General features: G+C 42.3%; 1 protein-coding gene across 1 annotated transcript; it reads right to left on the bottom strand. All coding sequences in view use genetic code 11, as the record gives it.

The window, feature by feature from the left end:
* Nucleotides 1–5,900: 5,900 nt before the first annotated feature.
* On the bottom strand, nt 5,901–11,141 carry EGR_04547 (hypothetical protein; the record flags this gene model as incomplete). The annotated part of the gene is made up of 1 exon (XM_024493796.1): nt 5,901–11,141. The coding sequence occupies one exon, from the start codon at nt 11,139–11,141 to the stop codon at nt 5,901–5,903; it is 5,241 nt and encodes a 1,746-aa protein (XP_024351724.1).
* Between the last annotated feature and the right edge of the window lie 539 nt (nt 11,142–11,680).

The raw sequence follows: 11,680 nt of genomic DNA, 5'->3' as shown, positions 1-11,680 counted from the left end.
TCCTTCACTCTATCATCGATGTTGCAAGGTGTCCCAATACCCAGGGTGGAGTATCTTACCGAAAGTAAAAACAGTCATGCTTAGCGTCCCTACAGAAAGATTAGCTTCTTGCTCGATTTCGCGCCAGGTTGAGTTAGTCAGAAGTACAGGATCGGGCATCTGACACCGTAAGCGTTCACTGGAAAGACTACCGATTTGTGGCCTGAGACCAGAACCATCACGTTCAGGATGGTCACTGATGTATAGACATAGAGCCATCATTGAAACATTCGCACCATTCAATTAGCTGCCGCACTGCTGAGATGGCAGCCTCAGTCGAACTGACAGAGCGAATGCGATTGGCATCATCGAATCGGACTTTGCTTGAAGTCTTCAAATGCGTACGAGTCGATGTCTGCGAGTTAGACTTTGACGTAGCTTTATTTTTGGCACAAATTTATTAAAAAACCGCTCGGTGTTGCCTGCATGCACACACCATCATCGTTGCCTGCCGTCTCGTTTGGCTCGGCGTGGGTGGGTAGGCCGTTGGCGTGTGACAGGAGATGCTTGGCACTTACCACTGCGTGTACTACCGCCACGGTAATGAGCCTTTTTGTAGAAAATCATAAAATTAGGAGTCAAGGTTTGGCTTAAGCGACCAGTACAATTTTTTTCATCAATGCTACGGATATGATCCGATTTACCTTGAAGTGGATTGAGGGAAAAAAACTGAGAAAATTAACTTCGCGATTCACTGTGATCTCTTAATTAGAGGCCTTCTTGGCTTCATTCTTTTGTCTATATACGTAATTCTGGTAATAAAGCCTTATCATCATTGAAAATAAAAAGCACCAATATCTAGCTATAAATAGTATTTTTAATACTTCGAGAAGGCATTCGCTGCAAAACACACCAGCAATAGCCGGAGCCCATTGGCCTGTACAAGTAGCTGGTATACCCATTCAAAAATCACTCATTTTAGCTATAAAACCCCCCATTCTCAGAAGTGTTTACTTGGTGTCATTTATTAGCTGTTTGCAAAACGGAGCCTTGTGACTCCGGCGATGCGTGCATGTTAGTCTGTATGATGAGCCAGAGCAAAATATGGTGTTTCAAATGATGATGATGACTCACAAGGGCTTAGAGGGGGCTCTTGTTGTGGGAGGCATTGTAATATAGAGACTGCCACCCTAGTAACCGAGCATAACATGCGTTGGATAATAAAGCGAGAAAATTTACAATTCAAGTAGTATTAACGACACCTCTCAGCTGACAACACATCATCCATTCAAGTCCACTTTGAGACGTAGAAAATGTGATGCGAAGGGTGTGAAAATGATTTATTTTGGCTAGCACTAAATGCGGCAGAGTGCCATTAGAAAAAGTAACAAACTCAATCAAAGAAAGCAACACTCGAGTCACACCCTTCATATGTCAATGGATCAAGGAGCCTACCAAAAACTACAACTAAGAAAGGAAAGTTAGGAAATACAAAGCACACATGACCTATGCGACCTATCGTGAAGGTCGTCACGCGGTAGGCTTTAAAGTACAACCAATCGTAACACTTTTAAGTGTTTCGAACTTTATGAAGTCTCGGTAAAATTGCTTCATACAGTCTCGTGACCAAAGGGAATATTTACATAACCACAAAAAATAATGTGATGTGCTTAAACTGTAAGTAGTCGAGTCCATAACTTTCGCTATTACCAGCAGCAGAAGCACAGGTGCTTGGCAAGCCCTTTTCCACCTCCAATTCATGTCTGATTCGTGTTAAATTGAAAAAAAAAACATTCTCCCTATCAACGTAAACCCTTTCTCCAATTGGTTTTAATATGCTGCGTAGGCGTTGATTACATAAATAAACACCATTTAATCGTTCTGCGATAAGTTGGTGCTTCTTGAGCGCCGTAATTGCATCACGTATAATTTAATTTCAATGGCACTTTTTTGCAACTAAAATGCGCCTAATTAATACCAAAAACTGAGTGGGAAGGTCAAAGTTCAATTTTAATGGTTTGGGTACACGTATCATCGCAAAAAGCGCCGAAAGTATGTATATTCTGGAGGTTTCTTTACTTTTTGGCATACCTGTTGGTAGATTATAGATTGTGGTCGAGAAATCCTGAAAGTGAAAAGTAGTGACGTCTAAAAATGCAGTCTCCTGACGGCTAGCAGTGCCATGTTTGTTCATCGCCTTTGAAATATACCGAGTCTCAATTTTGAGGCTAAAACAAGAGTAGCAGTTTTCTGCTAATGTCACCTGATTACACATTGTACAAACTTTTCTCCGGATAGATATGCACACATACCGCAGATATTAAAGTATTCGTGAAAGTGTAAACCATACAGGGACCTATTCAACATCCAGCCAATGATCGAACGAGACCAGCAGCGGTAAAGGCATCACCGTGGGCACAGAAGTGAGCCGCCACACGAAGATGACTAGGTTTTCTCACCGGCGTTACAGAGCATAAGCTTTGTAAAGGGACCCAACAATGCCCTAAAAATTATGCAATGCCAATAAAAATGCCAACTTCGTGATGGCAATTACATGGTTGACGGCACAATTGTCTGTAAATTGTGAAGATTTCAAAATCGACTGACAGAGCACTAGTTTAACTTCTAATTCGGGACTTTTTAATTGCATGAAATGCAATTCCGCCTCTAATCAACTCTGTTTAAGCCTTCTACACTTGGAACCATAAGGGATTATTATTTCCGAAAAACCGAGAGCCTCGTTTTTCTGCTTACTACGAATGTGTAAATATTTACAGATGATCTATCAATGGAAGACCCATCTATCACAAAATTTAACCTTCTGCTAAGGGTACCTTGTGCGAAAGACTTGGATCGGCTTTGATGACCGGACGACTATTGGCTAGTCAATCCTAAACTGTACTCCTTCAGTTGGATCAGACTGTTTCATTACAATTTTATTTTTCATTTGAAGAATAAAAGATGGGGCGTAGACAATTACAATTAGGAAGACCTAGCAGAAGCAGATAACTAACATAAGCCGAGATTTTAATGAAGGATGAGAGAGTTTCTGAGTTATCCCAGACGAAGCTGGTCACCAAAGATGGCAGACAGTTTGAACCGTTAAATGACTACTGCCACCAAGAAATATGTGAAAAATTTGCAAAGCCTCTTTTTTTAGAGGGAGAAAAAGGAGGAAGGCAACTGACATTCGTGACAGAGGCAAGCAAAAAGGTCACAATTGCACAATCTCTCTGCAATCGTGAATAGGTGCATGTGCAAGCACGTACACGCAACTGATCCCCGAGATGTGATTCGTCACCCGAGCAACCAATGAAGTGGCTGGGATCGGCACTACAATATCGTGCAGTTGTGCATCACTGGCTTCACATGGATGCCGCTGAATCAGGCGAACCTTTCAGAGTGTTTTGTGTCTGCTAAATCTCCCCTTCCTCCATTTGTCAGGACAGGACGGTACCTGGATTTTTCTATGCGGCAGTAAGTAATCGTCTTCTGTGCATTCCATATATTCACCATCATTGCATCGCCGCATCGGTGTTAAATATCTTGCTTTACATAGTTTCAAGACTTTATTCACACGCTTATGAATTTATGCTTCAGTTTCTCTACCTTTTATTGAATACTTTAAACTAGAAATACCAAAAAAAATGCATCCCTTTTCTCTACGAAACTTTGAAGTGCGTTACATGTGCCCACAAATCGACAAGAGATAATGATTTCAAAGTTGACTTTAAAAATACTCAAATACGACCAGTCCACTAGTGCCAGCATTAGCATAAATAATCATCAAAAAGGTAGGCGAAATGATATAGCCATTTGTCTATCTCAAGCTCCACACAACCCTATCTTTGACACACCCCTGTGTATTCATTTTTGATACTGATTGCTTTTGTCAACGTTGGTATGCTTCAAATGTATTTTTTATTAGCTCAGCTGTAATTTGATTTGGTGATTAATTCACAAGATACTAGGTTCATACAAGGACCCGATCTCAGTCATTCCTTGTGCAGTCTGCTATATTTATCCCACTTGTATCATAAACTGAATCATTTGCGGTGTTTGTGGTTAATTCGCCTCGTCTTCCTTGGGGAAACTTACGTGCCCTATGACCTTGAACCTTTCTTGAGGTCATGATAAAATGTATTAATATAAATAAATGATTTATTACTAGCGGATAGAAGGGGTGAGAGTCTTTAGGGATGGCCAGAAGGCCTTGCCACTAAGGGTAAGTACAAACCACGGAGACTGAAAATGCCACACAGTGCTATTTCATCGGTTACTTCGAGGGCTTAAACTTAACACTTGACTCCTCACTCCAGCCTAGTAGATCATCGTTTAAGTAGACTTTGCTTGTAAAGTCACACATCACTTTATGAATGTTCAATTCGACTTGTTAGACACTGTGACAGTTCTGGCAGGTGGAAAGACGCAAATCACATGAGTACGGCAAAAAGCAAATCCATGTGATCACCATCTTGAGACCTTGTAGTCCCACTGCGCTACACCCACCCAATCATGGTGACTGCGTTTAGTGCTGGCTGTTAGCTTTCTAGGCGTAAGAATAAAGAAGAATGCAGTGTTTTAAGTAAACATCAATGCAAAATTAACGTAAATTATAAGGAAAAAACAGTTATGTCTAAACTCAAGGATAATCACAAACAAGTAAAATGCACGGGGCAGATTGACAAACCCCAGGAGGAACCCTTGGGCTATGGTGACTATGAAATTTATAAACTCGTGTATTTAGGCTTAAAATAACAAAGTCGCGAGAAAAGCCTCTCCTTCCAGGTTGGTTTAATGAAGAGACGTTTGCCTACAGTGCTGTCATGTCTTGGGGTAACGCTTAAATAAGTCAGGGCGCAGTCACCAATCGCAAGGTTTGACTCAAGGCTTTTCTTTACGGAACTCGGTTGGGCATCTATCTCAAGAGTGCGGCCATACTTCTGTGAAAATGCCTCCTCCTCGGTTTGGTACGAGCAGAATGGTGATAAGCCAATTGACTGAATGAAAGAGAGTGAGGGTGGATAAAGGTTTTGATGGAATTCACTTGCTAAGATGGTTTCATCTGCCACTTCTGTAACAAGACCTACTTCATTGAAGAAATCCATCTCTTTGGAGCAGTACAGGTAGGAATCGTGATCGGCAACACGGCGTTGAAGCGCTCGATTACAGAGATAAAGTGTCCTTTTTTTGCATAATTTGCCATTGTCCTTCTGAACCACTTTCGATATTCGAAAAGACCCTTGCGTAGGTTGGGTCAACAATGAATTTGGTTGCTTTAAATACAACAGATGAATATCACTGACGCACTTTGCATCCGTTGTCTGTTCGGACTTGTGCTGATCCCTTCCGTATCTTAAGCTAATCGCCTCTTTAAACAAATCCTCCTCTGCGATCCTGTTTGAGGTCATGGAGATGCAGGAGCGATTAGGCGTAGTGGTCCTTGGATGAACTGCATTTGTACTTGAACCCGTGATGCGAATCGCCTCTGCCATAAAACATACAGACGGTAGTTCGGAGCCTTTTAGGGGCATTCCACCAAGGGCGTCCGAATCAGTGGCCAATTTACTTGTCATATCACAATCTTCACATGGACTCACCCACCCAGTTAATGTGTTGGCGCGTGTTCACGTTTAAAACTATTGAACACTGCACGACCTTGAACCCACAAATTAGGGAAGACAAGGTGTTATGTCCCCGTGCTGTGCAACAGCATCGTGCCAAGGTCTAAAATGACTTATGGAAGAAGTTAGGGGAAAGGGGCTCGTTTCCCATATGTAGAATGAATTTATCCTAACTAAATTCTTTTATAGATTTTAAGTCTTCACATCAGCCGATTATCATAAAAGAATGAACTAAGTGATGGGGATTGATGATGGTAATATCCGTAATTTATTGTCAAAAAGTAAAAATAAAACAAATCAAACTTTGAAACCAGAGAAGTTTTGTGCATAAGCAGCGTAGAGTGCGTGCTGTGTTCTATAGACAGGAAGAGGCATGATACACCATCCACTGGGATGATCAGTCTTGCTGTCGTACAGTTTCATCAATTCAGTTGGCAGTCGGGTTCCAGGAACGAAGATAAGTGCTGGCATTTCCTGTGCACTAGTTGGAGAGAGCTTTTGTTTTCTACTACTATCAGGAGTGCTGGAGGCAGGCAAATTAACTAGTTTACGTGGTTTTGGGCGTATTTCTTCAACAGGTCCGTTATTTTCCAAGACTTGGATCTGCTCATTTAATTTTACGTCATTCTGTCTTCCGACGTTTTCTATTTTAGCAGCAAGATCCTGACTATTCATGGTGTGAGCTCCGTTTCCACTACAATCGAGTGTCGTCTGTAACGTGCTTCTAAAATAAGTTCTTAGAGGGATATTGCTTTCACGCTGTATGAAATTGGAATCCCGCCTCAGGGTTCTAGTGGTGGGTCCTTGAATCGGACCGTTTTGATCTTCAATACTTATGAAACCTAGGTGATCAATAACATCACTTTCTTCCCGTTTAACTTTTGACGGTTGAAGTACATCCATGCTACAGTCTAAAATAAATCTGCCATCCTTGGTTTTCCTGGAGTCTACTTCGTCTGAGTGATTGATCTTAATGGAAGGGATCGATTGGTTCCTAATTTCTTCATGAAAAATGAAGGGGCCAGATGAAATGCTTTCGTTTTCACCTGTTCTCGATCTTTTCTCCATGTACCCACCCTCATTCCTTGTTTTCACTGCTCGAACAAACATGCCCTGGCATAGCCAAGCGGGGTTTGCTTTCACCTCAACATTAAGTGCTTGAAAGGTTGACGATGGAGCGGCTGCTGGTGAAACCTTTGAGGTCACCATGACGTTTTGGAACCCGGAAACATCAGAGTACTCTCCTGTTTCGCGTTGTTTTGAGTCCGTAGACAGGGACAGACCATCCCGATTTAAAAAATAACAACTGTTTCTATTGGTGGCAACGTTGAGTGGGATTTCTAAAACCTCTGTTTCTGATACAGGACTGTATTCGTTTCCATCCAAATTTTTGTCCGGTGGGTTATTTTGCTCCTGACAAAGTTTTGGACCACTGCTACTCACCACTGGTTCTTCAAAATCGCCCCCACTAATTGTGCTGGCGTTTATCTTTAGAGTTTCGCTCTGAACTTCACTGTCAATTATGCTTTTGCTTGAAGGGACCCATAGAGTGTCCTCTTCTGCCGATCGAAGCTGTTCCACTTCTCCAGTGTTACCACATCTGCTGCTTTCCCTTTGTGGTGGTGTCGCAACCGAGCGGTCTTCATATTGGCCTTCTTGAGTCAAAGTCACCGATCCCAAACGAACTTTCAAATCTGTTTGCGAGTTTCCACTGACTGAAATTGATACTTCATAGTCTGCTTTTCTGTTGCATCTTATGTTTTGGGTCATGCTTGACACAAAGTTAAAGTCCTCCTGATCAGGTATTTCCTTCTTTGTGCTAGTATCGCAGAGAGAATGTCTCGTCGTCGAATGTAGCTCAAGAAACGACACGAGAGAATCGGATATTTTTTCAATCAGCACCGCACTTTGACCTACCTTACAGCGTTCCCCTTCACTGGTATTAGCCTCATCATCAATACCGATTACTTCAATCTCTGTGCACGAACCTTTTTCTGAAGGCGATGAGGCCTGTCTCGAGCATTCACCAGCTTTCCTCACCTGATTGTCGCTTATAAAAGCAGTGTCTGGGGGGAAATGTAAATCAGCTGAAGCAGTTGTTGTTGACATTGTTGTGTTCAGTGCAAATAGGGGTAATGCTTGCCCATAACTCAAGTTGGTAGTCAAGATGTTATGCTTAAGATCTTTCGTCCTTATTTCTGGGTCGTCAGAATGCCTGTTGTTTTCTAACGAATAGGAGTGAGTAAGAGTAGGATGAGTTGCCTTTGTTTTCTCCAAGTTGCTCCTTTGTGTAGCAGCTTCTCCTGAGATCGTATTTTCACTGCGAAACATTTTCTCCTGCTTATCTCCGATTAACCCTTGTTCCATAATCAAAGCGGATGGATTCGGTGAGATTAAGTTGGAAGAGGGATTCAGGGTGCATATACAAGGCACAACCTCTCCAAACTTCAAACTTCTGTTAGAGATCTCTGTATTTTTCTGATTGTTTGTTATCAATTCGGATTGAATACATTCCAATAAATTCTGTCCTGAGTTTGCTAATACTTCTTGGAATTTGTTACAATTCTCAGGTAGTATATATTCAAGGGAATCCTCTCCAGATGCTGCATAATTACTATCTTGAATAGGTCTGAAGTTTTGACTCTCGAACTGTATTACTGGACTAATGAAATCACTAGTTGGCGGATCTTGCATTTGTATGGAAGGGAGTTCATTGATATTGGGATCAGGAGAACTTGGACTCATCTCCATTGGATTTAAAAATACAACTTGCTGAGGTACTTCAAGGGAATGTAAGTGGGGTTCAGTAACTATGGGGAATGTCGGGATTCTAACCCCGGCAGGATGCATTACCGAACCATATTGCAATGAATGAAATGCTAAATCGGGGCTGGAATTAGGCACCTGATTTTGCTTGTCCGATTGATTTGGTAGCACACAATAGAAGGCTCCTAGGTTGGCCTCATTCATCGGGAATGTCGGAACAGGTCCAACAACAGAGGGGTGATTTGAACCGTCGGTGGAATATGGTGAAATGATCACTAACTGGGGAGGTGCATCAGTAGGAGAAGAGGTTTGCTCAATAGTTGGGGAATTGTGACTAGATTCCTCAACAGGAGTGTGTGTAATGCTGTCTGGTGATGTTATGAAAACTCTTACTTGTGGAAAACTCATCAGTTCCTCATTTATCACGCTCTCCTGTCCGTGCGAATTAGGAACTATCTCTGGAGGTGGTTCAGAAGCAGGCCGATTTTGATCCAAAAAGACTGAATCCTCATTCTCATTGTAAAAGCCGTATTCAGTACCATTACCATCTTCTCCCTCACCCCATTTATTTTCCCCCGAAAATGCCCTACTCTCAACAACACTCGAGTTTTGCCTTTTTAACTGCTGAAATTGAGCTGCCAACTCTTCTATGGCACTAGCAAAGTCCATGTTTTGCTGTAGCTGTTGTTGTTGTGGTTGAAGAAGCAATTGAGGACAATCAATTGCTGGCACTTCTTTCTTCTCTTGAACTAACTTAGTTTTCTTCCTCCTGAGCAAAAATTTGACCTCATTCTTGAAGGGCTTCTTCTCGACTGGATCTACATCACCAAGAACATACATGTCAAGGCTGTCTTTTGGATGAAGCTTCTCAGGGATTCTTGTCTCCTCCAAGGGGAAGGGAGCAATACTTCCTGCCGCAGTGACAGGTTCTGACTTTCTTGAAATTGTCTTATCCTCTGAGATCTTAAAATGCGTTGGCTTCTCCACCCACGTGCACAAATCGAGACTATCCTTGGCTGAAAACACGCTAGAGAAGTGGTCCGATGCAAAGGGATCGTCTTCATCTGTTGTGTCAACGCAGTTGGTAGGAGGTGAGATAGCGCTTACACATGGGGCTTTTATTTCCAAATTGGTCCGTCGAGATTCGGCCCGTTTAGTGCAACCTTCCCTCACTCCCTCTCCTTCTTTTACACAACTAGTTGGAAGGATCGTTTTTTGTGTGTTATAGGCTTCCTTCTCCTCGTACGCCTTTTTAGCCGACTTTGGTGGGCTATTTTCGACGGAAATTGTCTTTGCTACCTGAACAAAGCAGACGAGATCGCTATCCGCACTTGCGATTGAGGAATTGCTCACCTCCACAGAAATTACTTTAGATGTATTTTGTTCCAAGTTCCCGGATTTTATCGTTGCTAATTCCTTGGAGTTTTGTCTGTTGCCTTCTTTGGGATTAACAGAAAATAAAGACCCTTCTTTGCTTAAAGACTGCCACTGAACCAGGTGTGGTGATTCAGAAGAAGCATGCATCCTATTCGCTTTTGAAAATTTTCGTTTTTTAGTTCTGAAATCAGTTTGATTCCCCTTGGACGCCATAGGCACAATTTCCTCCTTTAAACCGGATCTCTGTGCTTTTGCTACTTCAAAAGGTGAGGGTGGATTATAACGAGCATCCTGCTTTGCATTCCTGGTGTTATTTGAATGACTTTTGAAGGTATTCAGCGTCTTTTGTGTTGTCACCTCCAGAGAAGGACTGGTGCTTCCAAAAGTTCTCGATTTTGAATTTATTTTGCTCAACTCTTCAGAATCTTTGGAGGCACTTTTAGAACTTCGCCTAAAAAGGCGTTGCCAGATAGTCTTGTGGGAGTTCTTTCTTTCCACACCTGAATTGGACATGTTTAAGGCCAAAGGCCCAACCTCAGGAATGATACCTTGGTGGTAGCTTGGAGCGGATGATAGAGAAGCGGACATCTGTGCCACAAACTCCGACGTTCGGTGTGAAATTTTATTCTCAACAATGGTCTCAGTAATCTGCGAATTACACTTAAGCTCCATGGAAAATTTCCGCTGAGAGGGAATGAGACTTGGTCTTTCCAACAACTCAAGTCTTGCAGTAGAAAGATCATTAGCTCTGTCCACTTCTTCCTTCAATGCTTGAAGATCGATAGTCATGGAGGATTCATTTCCTGGTGTGTCATCCAGAAAGACAGTGTCGTCGAGCATTGAGAGGGTCTTCAATGTAACATCCACCTCTTTACCTGTGTTTTGATCGCATTGTTTGTGCTGGCACATATCTTCATGTGCATGAAGCTCAGTATCAACGCTGACGTCTGGTCGAATGCTAGCCTTCCCATCAGTTTGTTGAGTCTTAACATCGCCTACAGCAGGTGGTGGATTTCGTGGTTTTGTACAAGGAAAAATCTTTCTCCTATACGGTTGGAGCGTGTCTCGAGGATTACTGTCAACACATTGGAGGAAAACTGATGCAGATACTTCATCATCGACACCGATGATTGAGCTATCCCAAAAACTATCACTTGTACCATTTGAATCATACAAAAACAGCCTGCTGCCTTCGGGATTGTAAGGCACTTTTCCGAGGTATTGATCGGTGTCGTCTGGAGCGGTGGATTCAGTTGTGGAAATAACATGATTATACTTCGACTTGTCTCTTAATTCAGGTTTAATAGTCTTTGGCTTTTTGGTTGGACGTTGTTGGTGTTTCACAGGAGGATTGTTGGAGCGCCCGGAATTTACGATACTCCTGTAAAGTGTCATCCTTGCTGGAAGAGTAGAATAGTTTAGTTTGTTGATGTGATGGTACACTCGAGCTGAAATAAGCCGTGACGGAGAGATGGTGGTGTTGAGTTTGTGAGACCCCTCGTTTGAATCCAAAACTGCAAAATTGTTCTGCCTTCCGAGCCCACGCCACTTGGAGGTACCAATTCGTGCACCGTAACACGGTAAATACGGTCTGGTTGTCCTTTTCAACTGCCTATTTGGCCTTACAAGGGGAGGTTTACTCTTGATGGCACCTTTTTTTGACTTTATGCCTCCACATTGTTTACTCTGCACTTCCATTACGAAAAATCAACACTCATTGCAGGTATGGAAAAGGAAAAGTAAATTAATAAGAAACGTGCTTTATTATTTTTTCCAAGAGAAAACAGGGTGCTAGCGCTTCCAGTTGGCTTACCCTCCTACATCACACGAAGCATGTGACGATTGCTGCGTGGGGTATCGCTTTTTTCAAAACACCCGCTCGCACGTGATCTGAGGGCGAAAAAGACAGTTCTTTGCAAAATATAGTCTTGTTT

This window comes from Echinococcus granulosus (genome assembly GCF_000524195.1).
Source record: "Echinococcus granulosus chromosome Unknown EG_S00029, whole genome shotgun sequence".
NCBI lineage: Eukaryota > Metazoa > Platyhelminthes > Cestoda > Cyclophyllidea > Taeniidae > Echinococcus > Echinococcus granulosus.
This window is presented reverse-complemented; position numbering and strand designations above follow the sequence as displayed.